Genomic DNA, 18,119 nt, shown 5'->3' with positions numbered 1-18,119 from the left:
AACACTGATGATGATTAAATGTGTGTGTTTGCGCTGCTGTTTGCCCCTAAGACTGCACCTGCAACGCCTGCTCTATCTCACCAGCACCCTGTTCATACACACATGTTTGAAATCTTAAATCAATGAGCAAAGGTGCTGCAGGGTGGTCTGCTCACATTACGACAGCCCTGATTAAAAACATGTCTGTGTCTGTGACGGCCTGGCTGCTTGTGTGTGTGTGTGTGTGTGTGTGTGTGTGTGTGTGTGTGTATGTGTGTGTGTGTGTGTGTGTGTGCGTGCGTGTGTGTGTGTGTGTGTGTGACTGATCTATTTTAGACAGCCACCTGTTAATGACATTAAGTAAGGGTGAAGGAGGAGCCTGTGTTTATATGATAGGGGCCAGGATAGCGTTTTACAGCAACACAATACACTGTGAGGTAAGTAAAAATCTGACACAGAGACAGAGAGTGAAAGTGAAACGGGGAGACGAGAAGAGCAGCAGAGAGGGACACATATGGAGATGGAAAAAAATTAAGCGTAAGAAAGGACAGGGTGGGAGAAGGAGATGAAAGAGGGATAAAAAGGTAAAAGAACACTAATGTCTGAGGTGGATGCAGATGTGCACTAGACTGGCTGAAAATGAAGCGGCTTAGAGAAGAAAATGAGAGTGTGCAGTCCCATTTCATTCCTCACTGAACAAGGTCCAGAGAGATTTCAGAGACTCAGCCTGGTCTTATGGAAAGCTTTTCTCGTGGCCCAGCCCTGCTTGGCTCCTCCACAGTTTAGGTTACATACGTGGCACAGCGAGAGAGAGGCCAACCCCAGCGGCCAGCCACGCTCAGAGAGGGCAGGGGGGGGGGGGCAGAGGGGGGATACAAACTGAGAGTGAGTCGGGGACAGAGAGACAGAACAGGAGAGAGTCAGAATAAAGGGACGAAACAGGCTGTAGGCTGTGACAGGAAAATAAACACCTACGATGTCCAAAACAATCGAGCCCTGTTCCTTTGTAGGAGAGATCGTTGTGACGCCACAGTGCAGCTTGCAGATGGACTTTCTCAGAGAGAGAGAAAGATGTTGAGCACATGACAGCCATGATAGATTGATTCATCTGGAGGACAGCTATCTGTGTTAATGCACATATGTGTGTCTATTCTTTAAAATGACTTTGCTTCTAATTATGCAACTATCTCTGCTCCTCCATCATACGAGATTGATGGAAAGTGTCCACAGACAGTGTGAGGCCATCAATAATCTACAGTATGCTGATGTGAATAATCTTGTCTCCACATCACTCAAGTGGCCCTGTCAGCAGCACTAATTTATGCTTGAACACACTGAAGTGCACACATGCATGTTCATGTATGCAGCCAGGCGCACACTGACCACACTTGTGCACATTACAGCTGCAGCCATTTCTTACTTTGACGTTACAACGTAATGCTGACTGAGAATATTTGCCAGATTAAAGCATGAATCTGGTGATATCTTACATTTTTCTTTTCGTCACCAAATTGCAGGAAAAGACCAAAGAATCAGGTTCAGCTTATTCCTCTGTGTCAAAGTTCTCCAAAAACTATTAAAAGTACATCAATTAGCCACACTGGACAACACGGGCACTGTAGTTTATTGTCAATCAATCCCACATGCATGATTCTTGTGTCGTAATTACAAACTAGCGCACCAAATCCGCAGCTGAAAATAGTCCCCAACAAATACGCTATTTACTCCTGTTTAGGTGATGTTTGCTAAAAACTACAGTGCCCAGCTGTTTCAGTAAATTATCTTATGTAAACAGCTGTTTTTCAACAGCAGACATTTTGACCTGTCATAGTGGAAAAACGGCAGGTGTCGCTGATAACATTAATGATGGCACCATTATATTGTCCCGTTAAGTGTCCCGGTAAGTGTGACAGTGAGCCAGCATGCACAATACCAGGACCTTGAAACTTGACGCAGCTATACGGAATTCAGCCATCATTCATTTCATTATCTACACCTGTGACATGTCAAAATGTCTGCTGTGAAAAAGGCCTTTTTACATTCAGCCTGTCATCTCTGTACCGGTCCTTTTCCATGGGATGTTTACATTCTTTTAACCCCCATACCCTGAATGCAAACTGGCATACGTACACAGAGTACTGCATCCATCCTACTCCAGTGTTGCACTCTCCCACTGCTGCAGTGTTCTATCTTTCTGAATGAGGATCAATGGGGAGGCACTGCCCAGAATGACAATGACCATCACCAGAGTTTTACATTCGCCACTAGAGGGAGATAATGTATTTACAATCTCCACTGCAGCATCAGGCCTGGGGGGGGCTGCTGATAACATTTAATAGGTCTCATGTTAGGCAGCCTGAATGTCCTGATGTATCAGAGAGGCAGGGTCAGTTTGACATGTTCCCTCTGGTGGATTTGGCTTCAGCAGCTCTTTTATCTGTGGCCTCCGGGAACAACAGGGTAGAGAGTGTTGCATCAGTGGCCCTGCTGCTGGGTTTTGTGCAGTGGGGTGCAGCGATGCAGATGGAGATGGGCAGTATAGAGCTGACACAGGGCATTATTTCATGTCAGAGATTTGTTGCTTTCCTGCAACTGTTTTTACAGGAACTCCCTGTTGAATAAGTCCCAGGTGGACACAGTTTATGGCATTCATTGCTGCTGACCAAGACCGTGTACTCATGTGGACTTAAATATAAAGGGAAAGACCGGATAAAACAACGTCACATGATTTCTGTGGATGTGGACACCGCAGGCACAGATGCTGCTCCAACTCAAGGAAGAGCAAGATACTATTCCCAAGAAATTCATGATTATATTGCACAGGTTGAAATCAAACAAATTATACACAAATAATAATGAAAATGTATGTGCAGGGAAAGAGAAAAAAGCCTAAAGGAGCTCATAGATTAGTTAAACCTAAATATATTTTTTTTAATCCACTGTTAAAAATATACATGCAAGACATAAGAATAAAAATCTAAGAGTTTTGTTTAACTTTAAGGAAGATATAATTTTAACCAAATGAGAAAAGGAGTTCAAGTTAGGATGCCTGTATCTGATTAGAAACAGACTTCTGCTTGTGAGATGTTTGTCAAGAGGATTAGACGGCTGTCGAGTTGAGAAGAATCTGTGATAATTTTCTGAAAGACATAGAAGTACATACTTGGAAAAGAATATCATATATTTTAAGTAAGTTGAGTGGGTTGAAATGCTATAAAAATGTATGAAGAATTGTGTAAAATGTACTCACACCCACATTAAGTTGCAGTTTGAGAAGTAATATGTAATATATAGATGTTATATTACATAAAAAGTCTACTGGAGTATATTGTGACTGTGAAATAGCTCCATCGTTTGGACATTATCATTAACTACAGGGCTTGATAAATTATGCCATCGACTGAATGAAAGTGACTGGACATGGCTCCAGTCTACTCCATCTCCATAATTAACTGTGAATATCATCACTCGATGGTTGAATAAAGCTGTGCTGCAGTGGGGTGGGCGTGCATAATAGAGAAAGCGTAAAGAAAAACGACATCATGTAAATTCAGTTTTTAATCAACATTTGAAAACAAATTGGACAAATGAAAGACTGTTTTTGCGTTTATAAACTAGATGTGGTTTTTTAGGTTTTAAATCATTTAAGAAATCACATTTTTTCCAGAGGGAAAGAAAAAAAAGAAATTAAATGACAGTGACACTGAGAAAGCAGGTTTTCAGAAAGTAAGGAGTAACATCTCATAAGTGTTATCACTGACACAATCTCTCTTCAGTGTTTTTAAGCAACCTAAGGTATCAAACGAAAGCGGTCTCAAGCCCGTACAGTGTGAACATGTGGTCCTCAGAGAATCAAGGGCAGAAGATGAGGGAGATGAGAGAACACAGATTTTGTACATACGGACAGTTTTCTTTTTTTAGTGAAAATCCCCCAACAGCTGAACAGTAACACCATAAAATCATGAAAGCTGAACACTAAAATGCGAAAAGGTTGTATTTGTTTGTTGAAATTTAGTTGGTGTATGATAGTAATTCGTCGTCTGCAGGCTTTAATGTATTCATTAATGTCTCGAGAGCCCAAATGAGCCATTGCAGTATAGGTTTAGTTTTTAATTCTATAGTGGGGACAAGACATTTCTATCAATTTATCTATTTTTTTGTAACAAAAACAGAGAGTTGTGTGGTTTTGGTTTCACTCTGCAGTACAACATGAGTCGTGGGTATTAGTCACGTGTTTATTTGGTCTTGTCAAAGAGGTGAGACGTTGCACAAAAAAACAACCGGGTCCAAAACACCTTACATCCCATATCTGCTGGGAAACAAGGAGAAATGAAAAAAAGTACAAGATAGTGACATCTATGAACATACAGACATCAGTGATAGAGTGGCAAGCCGAATTTCTTTTCCTAGCGAATTGACATGTAATAACATTAAGGCTTTTTGGTAAGGAAGAGATCAATCCCCCATTAAATGCCAATCTTTGCCTCTCCCCATCTTCCTTTTGTTTATTTCCTCTTGAATTAAATCAGGACTGAACTGCTGAGACAAAACAATCTCACCTGTTAAAAGCTGTACACAAAAGATGGACGTGAAAAGGTTACAGAAAATAGAAAAAAAAAAGAAAAGAAAATCAAACTAGCATAACTGAAAACGTTCTGTCCTGCTGTTCATGTTATTCTGCGGCCTGAATACAAGGTGATATTACAGCTCAAATCAGTGAAGCTACACACAGTATTGGAACAAATACAGTTAACATTCAGATAGAGTCCAATTAGACAACAGATTCTCTAACAATCGTCCTGAGGGGGGCAGTAGTCAGATGAAAATGAAGGAACAGGAAGAAATGATCGAGTCCAAACAAAAAAAACACAAAGAAATCAGAAATGAGGACTCTCCTCTCGCCTTTCTAATGATGGTGGCAAAACTGAAGTGGATGTTACAGCTACTGTGTATCTACATTAGATGGTCAAACAAAAATGCCCTCATCTTCCTCTCCATCTCCCCCACATCTGCCTTTCACAAATAAACACTCCTGTTTTCCTCCATCACAATAGTCCAGTTAGTTTCCTACTGCAACTCCTTCCTAATGTACTTAAAACAGGCTACCTCCATTTAAATACAAACCTTAAAGTGTGGTACCCCCCTCCCACCCAGAATGACATCCCTGTCTCACAAAGTATAAAAATTGTTGACCCCACCCTGGACCTATTATTACACACATTTCTCAAAAATCTTTGACCCCCCCTCCCACACAGCTACACCCTCGCCACCCAAACCTAGCCCCCTCTGTTATGGACTGAATATAAACCCTCCAGCTTTTTTCTCCTTTTCCAATTCCAAATATGTTTTAACTGCTGGACATTTCACGTAGATCTTAAAATGGTAAATTGGACATCACCAAAGCCATCTGTCAAATGATTAATACTCTCAGATCTACCTGAAATGTTGCTCTACCAAATCGATCAGGGGGCTGATTTGGAAATGGACAGTACACGTTCCCTCCCTCCCACCCCAACCCCTCTTCTCTTCATGCCTCCTCTACCAGAAGTCCCGGCGGTGATAAGCGTCTGGATCGCAGTATTTGGTCACCACCACCCTGTTGGCAAACTTCCTTCCCGTCAGCCCCTGCATGGCCTTCTGGGAGTCAAAAACTGACATGAACTCCACAAAGATCTACAAGAGAGTGAAAAACAACCATTAAAATGATGACTGAAGAATATATCATAACATCACTTTCCACGACAAATTCAAAATTATGAATTAATGACTGAATGACATGTAACGGTTCCTACCTTGCCAGTCCCGGGCACCTCCAGGCCGTCCACAGGTCGAGGTATCTCAATGCTCTTAACTTGGCCGTACTTGCTGCACTCGTCCCTGACGTCCTCCACGATCTCCTCATACTCATCATCATCCAGCAGCTCCTCTGGGGCCACCATATTCATCAGACACAGCACCTCAGTGGGCAGGCCACCCATCTGAGTCACTGAGCTGTTCAGACCTGGCACCTGCAGCGTCACTGGGGTCTGGTTTATACTTGTCTGGAAGGACAGACAAAACAGTTAGATCAGGGTGAACGGTATTTTACATAACTTGCTCCAAGTATTATGACTAGCTGCAAGATATCCACAATGACATTCAACATAGACATTATCGGCCAAAACAGTGGTGAAAAAGAAGACAGGGCCTTCAGTGCTGCTGCCAAGTATCGATTCCCATAAATTACAATTACCTGTAGATAGTTTTGCTTTTATTTACCACTAAAAGTGAGAATGTTTCAAACTCACTTTTTCAAAACAGCTTTTAATAACTGATTTTATATCCAGCGGTAGTTCGTCATTTACTGATATTGTCTTTTCTTGCTGAGAAGAACAAATAAATAATAAGATTGAGTTTTGTAGTAGCCCATAGCTGATGCGTATGCAGAATATTTTCTTGGACTACTTTGCAAACATAGGTTTACTGAACAGGGAACGTTTTAAATGAGCACTTATTTGTGCCTGTGAGTGTAGCAGACAAATTGCTACCCTAGATTTAATAATCAGCATTGTGTCTTTATCCATTTTAGCGACTCTAAAAGAGCATCCAGCCTCCCACCACCCTGCTGTCATCTGTCCAGCCTTTGGACACTCACCAGAGTGGCGTTCTTGGATCCCACACTAGCTCTCTGCACCAGGAGCTTCTTGTCTCCCAGCTGCATGCCGTTCAGCCCAGCAATAGCCTGCAACGATAAATGTTTCAAATTATTCTTTCAAAAACCCATACAACTGAGTCTATGTAAAATTGACTGATAAAAAGGGAACATGTCCTGTAAACATCTTTTTTCCTGTTGCATTGGTTACCTGATCATTAAGGTTGACGTCAACATATTCACAAAAGGCGTATCCTTTAGATAAGCCTGTGGCGCTGTCCTTCACCAGGTTGAAGGCCTTCAGGGGGCCAAAAGACGTCAACAGTTCCTTCACCTGAGACACATACGACAAGAGTCAATGAGAGTTCAAAGAGGATGCAGTACGCAAGGAACCTCAAATTACCTGACCAGTGGTCAATACAGAACTCAAAGTGCAATATGGTAAAATATACCAATAGTAATTGCTATGGTTAGGGTAGTTAATACTATTTTAGAATGGAAAATACATGTGTTGCAGGAATACAGACCTGGTCATCATTCAGGTAGTTGGGCAAGCCGCCGATGAAGAGCTTATGAGCCGAGTCAGGAACCACCGTGGACACCACACCTATAAGAGACACAAAGATGACAGTAACACACATCAACAGAAAAGCACAGGGAGCAAGCCCCTGTAGATGAATTAATGATGACTTATGAATTATGCCACAAGTACTTAGAGTTAAAAACCATTAATTGTCTGTGTACCAGGCACATAGACACTGGGGTTCTCGCTCATGCCGGGCAGAGGCTGGTAATCGTGGGGACGACGAATCTTGAGACTCTGGCCTTGAAAGATAATGCCATCAAAGGCCATGGCCTGTGTCGTTTCATCCACTGAACGGAACTACGCAGAAACAAAATTACACTTGATCAAATTCATAACTGCTCTTCAAACATGGCTTAACAGGGATAACACATGACATGCTTATGGGGGTATTATATCACCTCAAGGAAGGCAAAATTCTTATCCTGGTTGATCTGTACTGCAAGAACAGGGTTTCCAGGGGCCTGAGTAAGACCACCCAAACGCATCTGGGCATTGAAGAAATCCATCATGGACTCCTACACAGAAGAGAGGGAGGTAATTAAGGAACCTCGTTACTTTAATTAATAGTGAAATGATTAAAGTCACATTACGTAATCTAATTTTTGCTCAAAAGCAAAATGTTATCCTGTTCCTCACCTCTGTGATACCAAAGGGGATGTTGCCCACGTAGAGTCGACGGGCCTGCCTGGTCATCTGGCTGCCCACCACAGGTACAGGGGTGGGAGTAACAGCCAGGCCATCTGGCGTCATGGTCGGCAGGAGGGCTGTGGCCGGGATCTGGCCTGCAGCTGGAGAGAAAAGCCAAAGACAGGAAACAGTGAACAATCTAATTATATATTTTTTCTTTTTTACTGTATGTTATCTATATCTTAGCTTGATGTGCAGATTACTGATGTGCTGCAGTAAGGTAAGGTTGCACTACCTATTGTAGTACAGAATGAAGGTAACAACAAAAGTAATTTTCAACTCTGAAGCCAATTAAAAGCGAATCAAATAAGAGAAGAACACTGAGATGTTACCTTGCATGGCTTTGTACTGCATGGGAGTGATGTGTTCAAAACCAGGTGGAGGAACATCCCAGTACTTCTTCACCTTCTTCTTCTTCTCACGGTGTGGAGAACGGCTGTTGGAGGAATAGAAGACATGTGAAATAAAAGTAGAACAATCAACATGTAACCGATTGACTAAATAGTAAACTACATGATCCGATGATGGCTCATGTCTTCAAAAACTATACTATAACATCTAGTAACTTTTGGGGGGATTGCATCAATCAAAACTTTGTAAAAGTGTGCAAATGATGGTAAAAGGGGAATAGAAAGGACAGAAAACCCCATCCAGGCAGACATTTACACAATGAGTCAATAGAACATAGAATCAGAGGCAGGTCATTAAATTGCAGTTGTTGCAATAATGCACAAACCGGCTTTGTGTTAGTTTGCTGTATTACCTTCCAGCATTGTCCTGGGGGTAGCTGGTTGGTGAGCTGAAATGACATTGGAAGGGTTTCACATTTCTCTCAAATCAACCATGACAGTCACCAATAATACCAATTCACAAAATTAGAACCTAAATCTCACCAAATACAAAAAGCTATCGGGAGCCTTGTCAATTTGTGCATTTCTAGAAGCGCAAAATCCTTTCAAGTTCAGATGACAAACCAGCATTCAGTGACCCTCACGGCTGACATGCAATACCAGTTGTGAACAACTAATGATGCAATGAAAGCAGAAAGGATATCCTCAAAAACACAGGTACTGAATTTTACATCTTCTGACCAAGTGCTCACACTAAGTGACCACCAGTGACTTGTTTTAAATTAGCACTGAGAGACGAGGAACAACAGTCAGGCAATAAGTAGAGAATTGACAAGCTTTACAAAAGTCCATGTTAGAAATAATGTATTCAAACAGTCACTAAGGAGATGTGTGGCTACAAATGTAATCCATAGATTTGACTATCAACACCAGATTAACTGAAAAGCATATTTTTCAGAAGAGAACATCCTCAAAACTTCTAATCATGTCCAAAAAGATGTACTGGTGTTATGGGTACAAAAGCGGGCATGTTTCCCTGACAACAGACCGGCTTTTCACCTTTGTAGGTGGTTATCAACAGTGTTGGCAGTGTTCTGGGAAGAACGTTCACCTGTATCAAAATGTTCCCCCTAAAGAGATTCTATCAAACAGTGCAGCTCATCATGAGACGGTCACACACATACTGCATGGGTCAAAGACATCTGATGTAATGCGACACCAGAGTGAATATGCGAGAAATCTAAAAAGACAAAGCACTTATTCTCGCAGGAGTTCTATTAATACCAGTCTGTGAATTTTTTGGATTATAGGATGGCTCTGAATTCTTTGTAGAACCATTTATTGTTACTTAAGTCTTGACTTTGAATTTTGTGTTAAATTAACAAGAATATAACAGGGGTTGCAGCAGCTGATGCTTTGTGTATTAAAAAGTTTGTCCCGTACGCTTGAGGCAAAATTACTACAATGTCATTAGCATCTGTGATAGAGGGCTTAGGGACAGAGAACATAAAAATAACATCATCCAAAATAGACTATATGAAAGTCAATTTATTAGTGAAATAATATTCTTATTCATTCAGAATAATATTTCTTTCTTTCTAAAGTGCAGGCATTTTTCATTGGCTTAATTCATGGAGCCCAACTAGCTCATCTCAAGTTAGTCCAAATAAATCACTGTGATCTATGGCTACAGTCCCACCTTCCTGCAGACACCTGTCAAGCTTTGTGAATTTGCACTGTTGCCCAGAATGGCATTTGCCAATGTTACCATGACATGGTCAACCCCCAAAAGGACAAGAGTGGGCTTGGAAGGACAGGGCTTACGTTTTTACGTTGTTTTTAAGTCAATGCTAATGCATTTTCAATTTGGATTTGCTGAAATTTGGAATTTACAGCCTACAATACATTAAGTGATTGATTAAAAGCCAAGAAAACAATAAAGATTTCGGTATACCCGCTTTTTTGCTCCATCTCCCAGGTACCCTGTGACACTTGAAGTTTATGAATGAATGATGGTGAATGAAAAAGGCGCTACAAAGTCACACAGAAGAAAAGTCAAGTTTCCACCATTGCCCATTCCTTATTCTTTTCCAAACTAAGTTAAGTCTCATTGTCATTGTTAAGTGTCATTAGGGCTTACGTTTTTACATCGTTTTTAAGTCAATGTTAATGAATTTTCAATGTGGATTTGCTGGTATTTGGAATTTACAGCCACCTACATTACATTAAGTGACTGATTAAAAGCCAAGACCAAGTTGAGGATGTAGAGAAGACATTGTGGTGTGGCAAAAAAAAAAAAAAACATGTATGTGTGCACACTCAGAGTGATGCCAAACTCGAAAAAGTGTGTGCATGCTTGTGTACATTTGTGTGACCCCATTTGCTAAACTAACAGTGAAATGTAAAAGTAATATGGTCAAAACCATTTGTAGCCTTGGCATTTGCTTGACTGAAACACTTCATTTTACCCAATGGTAAATGATGATGTATTACATGAAGTGCAAGGCCAGTAGGGAAGGATGATGTGACACATTAGTTTTCACAGCTCATTTGTCCAGCTGTAGTTGTATAAAAGGTACTAACCTGCGTCTGTGTCTGCGCTCCTTACTGTCCCCGCGACGGTCCCGGCTGCGTCTATCCCTGTCTCTGCTCCTCCTTTTCCTCTCTCTGCTACGGCTGCGGGAGGAGGACCGGCGGTGGTGGCGGTTCTCTTTGTCCCGTTCAGCTGCAGGAATAGAGAGCATATTAACTCACAGAACAGTATTTATCTATCTTTATTTAGCTGACCGGTGGAAAAATGAAAACATAGCAATTCATAGATGATGATAATTGTCGAGGGAAAAATACTCACAGCTTCCATCTAAAATTAGAGAGATGAAGAGTATTTGTCCAACACACTTTAGTTCATATGGTAAGACTAAAACTGGTATATGGTAACAATTTTATAAGGCAGCCACAGCTTCTATAGTAGTGGTATGTTGAAGTTACAAATCAATGCAATGCATCCATTCTGGACAAAAAAAGGATGTATGTAGTTTGAACTTTTTGTGCAACGTGCCACAATGGTTAATCTACTACCTAGATGCAGTGTACTGAGAGTAAATAAAGGTTAAAGGGGGCTTAATGTTGGATGAAGGTAGTAGCTATGGTATTGCGGGCTGGGTGTCACAATAATAGGTAAAATGCACTGGAAATGTTTACTGGGCGCAACAGCTGCAAAAAATGAATGCGAGCTGTCCGAGTCATTCAGTCAGCTGGTTCAGGCAGGAGGACCACCATGATATAGACTGGCCCTGCCTTACAGAAACAATGCTAGGTACCTAGCTGCCGACATTAGGATACTACAGAAGTCTAATATTATTTAACGTAAGTCATATTAGGCCCGACCACATTGTCTGACGAGCACCAGTACATTACAACTAAATCGCGTCTCAAATGAGTCAAAGACAGTGGGCTAATAATTTAGCTTACAATGTTCCAGCAAATAGACATATCCACGGTTGGCTATAATTATGGCGGCAATTCCAATCGAAAATACCAGTAACATTTTCAATCGCTGATGTGGAAATGGTTCACTTACCTTGTTTGTTTTCAGAGAGCTGTCTTTCGAATTCGTCGAAGTCCGACATTTCTGTGAGTTGAAGGCTACTACGCTTTCGGTGACTGCGTTGTTCAGTTGACGGAGGCTAGCTTAAGCTAGCAACAAAGTGAACAACACTTAAAAAAAAAAACAAGTGCCTCGCTGATGTAGCTCAATTAGGTTTGCTTCAACTAGCAGCCTACTTAACAGCCGAACTACCAAACTTTGTTAACCAGCACACACATTAGCGGTGTGGTATTTATTTACAACTTAACAGTCAAAGTCATTAAGAAAGAAAACGTGTTCGCATGGGTTAGCCTGCTAATGTTAGCTAACTAGCTTGTAGCAAAGTCCAGAAGAATGGGCCTGCTGCTCCAGACACTGGTGTGGAAGCTCGTTAGCCAGTTAGCTAGCTAGCTAGCTAGAACGAAAACCGAATGAATGAGACTCTTTTCAAAGCCAAATCGAAATCCCACGGTGTCACTGGCCCGCAAGGCGCAGTTGTTTGACTTTATAAGTCAATTGTACACGCTTTCAAATGTTTTAAGCCAAGTGAAAACAATAAAGATTTCGGTATGCCCGCTTTTTTGCTCCGTCTCCCAGGTACCCCGTGACACCGGAAGTTGATGAAGGACAGGTTTCCGGTGAGTGAAAAAGACGCTAGAAAGAACACACAGTGCTTCAAAGTCAAAGTCATCGCCATTATTCAGATTTATTGAAATTCCAAAATGTTACACAAACTGGGTTTTATCAAATTAACAAAAAATATTCACAAACTCTTTATGTCATAAAGATCATATTCAGTGTTTTCCTCCAAGGTTAGTTCTGACTACGTTGTTTCAAGTGGAGAAATTGGAAATTAGGAAATAAAGTGCTCAAAGTAAAGCCACATTTTCTTTTAGCTGAAAGATCCGTTTTGCACATAATTTTATGTATGCACACTTTCCCACAGACAGGCTACAATGTACTACAAACACCTGTCACACTGAAGACCCTAATCATAAGCATTTTGCGGTGTGGTGATGTTGGATTTTACAGATTAATAAATCTTAATTTTTGTAAGAAATCAACCACCTTGATGACATTTCAGTCTTACTATACATTTGGTGAATGATAGGCATTGTTTCAGTGAGATACACGTTTCACTAAAAACACATAAAATGAGACATAAAAATGAAACAAACAGATAATTGTTTTTTTTAAAACACTGCACCTTGGTATGATTTTGCAAGGTTGCACTGTACCTTATACTGCTTGCTTTTTAGCCATAAAAACAATCAGACATTGAAAATGGCATAACATCGACTCATTGGAGTACCTATCTCTGTTTATTTTTAGGAAAAAGGTTATTGAGATATGAAAATTTAAGCGTCACTGTATTCCACCGTAACCATAACCTAATCTGTTTTAATATAAGAGATCTTATCATTTTACTGTACCGGTATAAACACCACACCTTGTCATACAATATAGTCACACATGCATTTGTAGTGGAGCGTTGGGAAGCAATAACAGATCCTCCGTGTGTACAAGCTAGCTGCTTTTGCTGATGCTTTAACTCACACTGTAAAATTGTTTGTGTGATAAATGTCCACAATTTTTCACACAGAACCAAAAATTATACAATGTTACAAATAGCTAGTATAGTAAATGCTACGTACCGCATTTTACAAAAGGTATTATTGTCACCAAAGCATTACAAGAGCCTCAATACCAGAAGCATAAGAAGTGACATTTACTGTATTTTAGTGCAGATCATTTACAAAAAGGGCTCATACCACCCCTGGAACAACAGAGTAATGCAGCAGTATTGTTGTTAAAACTGGGCCCAAGACCAACTGGTGTTATTATTATGAGTCAAACACACACAATATCACCAACATATTTGTGTCTTTGATTTTTAACTAAAGACAAGTGGCTCCCGTTGACAGAAGTATATTACTGTCAGTAAAGATCACTTGCGTTTCCTTCTCTTTAAGAGAAAGGAAAAGTGAATGGAAAATGACTCCCAAGATTCTAATACAGTGGGTGATCAGGGAGTGAAAGTGACCTAAAACTATTGCATGTCTCATGTGAGGAAATCACAAAAATTGCATTAAGGCAAGTGAAAATTGTTCTAGATATAATGACAATATCAATAATAATACAACAAAGACACACAGAGCAATATAAAAAAGAGGAAATGATTATTAAAATGATTCCACAAAATCTATGGAGTGCAGCATAATTTTAACATAAACAGACATTACGATTGAAAACTACCATATTTTTAAGATTGTACACAAATAAAGTGATACAAATTGCTATGTTTATAAATAATTTTCAACTGTCAACTGAAATGATTCAGACAATCAATTAATGAACTACTGGCCTCGAGATGATCCAGCTGTGCAGGAAAGAAAAGGTCTGTGTGTCTCTGCAAACCTCAAGTGGAAACATGAATGATTGCACTCATTTAAGTACTGAAGAAAAGCAATCCCCTCTATAACAGTAAAGACACATTTTTGTTCACACAGACATGCCATTTTGCTCTTTCAGCAATGAGAACCATGTTTTTTCCCTTCCCTGTCTCAGCAGAAACTCCCACGTCTTCAATATTACTGGAACGATGGTGAGGATTTGTCGAAGAAACTGACATTCCTGTACAACATACTGATAATAAAAGTGAGAGGTGAAACGCCTATTTGTCTGAAAAGCAAAGGTGTCAGCCGCAGTTTACATGGCCATATCCAGAACTCTGAGATAGCAAAATAAATCCTCATGCCTCTGGACATCTCTGTGCCTCAGAGGTGAGCTGGCCTGCTGCAGCAGAACCCAACTGCCTCTTCTCTCCTCACTTAACCAACAACTCCACTGTCTTTCTCCCCTCAGTGTCTGAACCTGTAGGAGATGGGCAGGAGCAGGTTATTCTTCTTCAGGGCCTGCACCCTGCTGAGTGTCTCCTCATCCAGGGCAGTGTAGCAGCGCCGGGCATAGTCCAGCAGCTTCTCCTTGGATGGGTCAAACTCGCCCACCTCTGCCACCTTCTCTGGGGCCACTAGTAGCAGCTCAGCAATGGGTGTGGTGGAAGCCACCGTGTTGCGGTCCACACCGTGGATTTGGAAGGCTTTGGACATATTTTTCAGACGCTGGTATGTAAGTAGGATCTTCTTGTAGCGAAACAGCACTCCAGCAGCATCTTTCACTGAAGAACAAGAATGTAAAAGAGCATTAGAAATAGCAGCCTTATGACAGTTTGTGTCATAAGGTTAGTAATAAAACTGAAATGTTGAGCCTTGCAGGATCTTTCTCCTTCCCTTACCTCTCTGCCGCTCTCTAGGTGGTCGGAAGACCCTCCTTCTCTTCAGTTGGTGTCTGTTGCCGTTAATGGCCTCTGACATAACATCTTCTCCTGATATCATTTCCTCCTCGTCGAGGTAGCTGTCCTGCTCCAAGTACTCATCAGATTCTCCCAAGAGTGAAAGTGAATCTGATGAGAACATAAAACATTTCCTCAGTAAAACCCACTAGATAAAAGCCACAGGCAACATTTCTTTCCAATTTCTTTTCCCTCCCAAGTATTAGATGAATTAATGTGATGGAAAGCTTTGGGCCATTTGTATTACCTGGACCTACGTTGCTATGTCCACTCATGTCATTCATGGATGACCTTGTAGCGCTGTTGCTGTTGCAGCTGCTGCCACTGGCTGTGGTACTGGGAGTACTGTGGCTATGGCCTTGCAAGAGGGCCTGGGATTGTGTAGAGTTGAATAAAGCATTAATAGAGGCAAGCTGATTAGTTAGTGGACTGGAGACATGGTTTTTGGAAGCCACCATGGTTGGAGGACCAGGCCTGCGTTGGATAAACGGTCGTGAGGAGAAATGCTGTGAGTCTGTCTTCTGTTGCTCTATGAAGAGAAGAAAGCCATAATAACTGAGAATCTGCGATCTAAGATGAAATAAATATAAGTAATACAGTAAAGCATGAACATACTATACTTAAGCACCACTATATCTAACCATGACTGCTTTTTTAATTCAATAGTTAAGTACATAAATCTTTGTTTTTACCAGCGGGACGATCTTCCTCTCTTCTCACCCTCCAGTTGAATCGTCTAGATTCATATCCTACAGAGACACAAATACCAAAAGGTAAAAATGAGTTTTCCATTCTTAGAAAAGTTCTGTTTCTAATCAGCTTATACTCAAATCCTTGTCAGTTATCATCCCACACCTGTTCCCTGTCCTCACCGTTACTATACTGGCTCTGACTCTGCTCCTGACCCTGGCTTTTAGTGGAAAAGATGAAGCGGTCCAGCTGGCAACGGAGGAAGTCCCTCTCCTCTTCCAAGTCCTCAATTCTTTTCTGCAGCCAAGAGTTTTTCTCCAGGGAGATCTGCAGCTGGGTCCGCAGGTTGGTGATCACCATGTATGAGTTGTTGACAGGAGACGGGCCAGCGGATTGGGGGGACTCTGAGGAGGACAGACAGGATAGTTTTGGAAATCATAATATTGTATATCAGGAAACTTGTACAGATAAAAGTGAATTTTATAGCGTTGATTCTGACATTCACCATCAAAATTCTGATCATTCTGGTTGAAAAATCCTTGCTGCTCAAAGTTGTTCTCTTCATAGGGGATGGCAATTTCATAGGTGTCCTCATTTTTTGGAGCTGAGCAGGAGAACATGTGCACAGGATTAATTATAATGCCAGACTTAAAGGCAGAAAATCATACGTATTTGCAGCTTTTAAAAGCTTACTCTGCAGGTGGAGTGAGCCTGAGTGGCTCTTGGATGTAGAAGCAGCATCAGTCCTGTTTCCGTCCTCCATCTCATACACCAGACAACGTGGAGAATGTTTATTAGTTTAGGGGTTTAAAGATGTCGCCGAGTTATGCTAAAGAACTCGCTGGGGCACTTCACACAAATGCACACGACTTCGTTACATAAATATAGTGCTTATAATTACATTTATTTACAGAAGGGACAGTACCCCGGAAAGCTTTCATTATATGGTCCGTCATATTTTATGCAAGCTCAGACAGCCAGCAAACCAAAGCTAATTTTATTATAAACCTCTCTGGTCATGCACGTATAAACTGAAATACTAAAAACTTAATGTGTTACTCAAATATAAGTTTGTAGCGGCCTGGTAACGTGTTCACAATATGGAAGCGAGTTAACATTAGCTTCGCACTATGTTAGCCTCGTATAACGTTAGCAAGAATTTAGCTAGAATATAAAATTACAATTCCACCCTTTCTGTACACGTCAGTGTTTATTTCCGTCATTCGGACATTACTATAATCTCCATGCTACCAACATATTGTGCAGAAATTGGTACATACCACTTTACGTTTGTAATAACTTAATCGTGCACATGTAATAAGATGTTATAACTCTGTCATATCTCCATTCACGCGTTCGTCTGCTAGCTAACAAGCTAACAATAACAATTATCGCTCTTTTATTTTTTCAATTTTTGTCTCTGCGTCATTTCCGGATGTAATGAAATTAACGATCGTCCTTAGTAAGCGGTACTGACAGAAAAATAAGTACTGCAAAGGCTTTGTTTGTAAAGTTTATTTAAGCTTATGACAGTGTTTAAAGCGTCGAGTAAAAAAAAAAAAAAAGAAAAAAAAAATATATATATATATGTATATAAATAATATATGAGTATAAAAATAATTTAGTATGCAGTAAAGTTAGATATTCAGCAACAATTCGCTGATGATAAATACTTATTAGAATTCTCCGACAAAATGTGCACCAACATCTTCCACTTTTATCTTTGGCGTAATTAATTGTTAGCGCTGAAACTGCAGGACAGGTAGAGCAGGTGACGAGGTGTCAGGTTTCAGTGTTGACTGGTGACTCCAGAGTCGATCCTGAGAGTCAAAACGCAGGATGTCCTGTTTTAAGCACGTTTGACTTTTAAATACTCAGCAAACTGGTAACGTACCGGTAAGTGTTTGGGATTTTGTTTTTCGTAATAATGTAGACTTTGCTGCTGTGTAATTGGTCTGCATATAAGAGAAGTCTCCAGAAACGCACCTGACAGGTGTGGCACCTGTTTTGACTGTAATTGCAGACCAGTGTAAAACGTGTGTAAGAAAACTGAAGCCAGTATTATACATTGTAAATGTACTTTTTCAAATTGCTAGGTTGTTTTAAACTTTTTTTTATATATCATGTTATTTTTCGTTTTAGCTATAGAAACATCTGGCTTATGTAGATGATTAGTTTGTAAATATCATGAATTAGTTTATAATATTAATAATGCTATATATACTTTTTAGTCAAAAGACATTTGATATGAACTGTGA

General features: G+C 40.5%; 2 protein-coding genes across 5 annotated transcripts; both read right to left on the bottom strand.

Moving 5' to 3' along the window:
- Positions 1-5,501: 5,501 nt before the first annotated feature.
- u2af2a (U2 small nuclear RNA auxiliary factor 2a) lies at positions 5,502-12,083 on the bottom strand. Of its 4 annotated transcripts, none has more exons than XM_070911954.1 (12): positions 11,814-12,083; positions 10,817-10,958; positions 8,647-8,682; positions 8,216-8,319; positions 7,833-7,984; positions 7,595-7,711; positions 7,337-7,493; positions 7,138-7,217; positions 6,822-6,944; positions 6,614-6,700; positions 5,772-6,020; positions 5,502-5,652 (listed from the first exon to the last, which is right to left on the bottom strand). In XM_070911954.1, exons 1-12 carry the CDS (start codon positions 11,860-11,862, stop codon positions 5,518-5,520), a joined length of 1,431 nt encoding a protein of 476 aa, XP_070768055.1. In that variant the 5' UTR covers positions 11,863-12,083; the 3' UTR covers positions 5,502-5,517. The 4 variants fall into 4 exon arrangements, with proteins under 4 accessions (XP_070768055.1, XP_070768056.1, XP_070768057.1 ...); XM_070911955.1 differs by having other exon boundaries at positions 7,355-7,493; XM_070911956.1 differs by lacking the exon at positions 8,647-8,682.
- A 2,597-nt stretch (positions 12,084-14,680) lies between these two features.
- Positions 14,681-16,624, bottom strand: ccdc106a (coiled-coil domain containing 106a). Its single transcript, XM_070912576.1, has 7 exons — positions 16,555-16,624; positions 16,367-16,465; positions 16,044-16,265; positions 15,864-15,920; positions 15,419-15,700; positions 15,115-15,282; positions 14,681-14,997 (listed from the first exon to the last, which is right to left on the bottom strand). Exons 1-7 carry the CDS (start codon positions 16,622-16,624, stop codon positions 14,681-14,683), a joined length of 1,215 nt encoding a protein of 404 aa, XP_070768677.1.
- Positions 16,625-18,119: the final 1,495 nt, after the last annotated feature.

This window comes from Enoplosus armatus, chromosome 9 (assembly GCF_043641665.1).
Source record: "Enoplosus armatus isolate fEnoArm2 chromosome 9, fEnoArm2.hap1, whole genome shotgun sequence".
NCBI classification, from domain to species: domain Eukaryota; kingdom Metazoa; phylum Chordata; class Actinopteri; order Centrarchiformes; family Enoplosidae; genus Enoplosus; species Enoplosus armatus.
The sequence above is the reverse complement of the archived record's forward strand: the minus strand, read 5'-3'. Positions and strand labels throughout refer to the sequence as shown.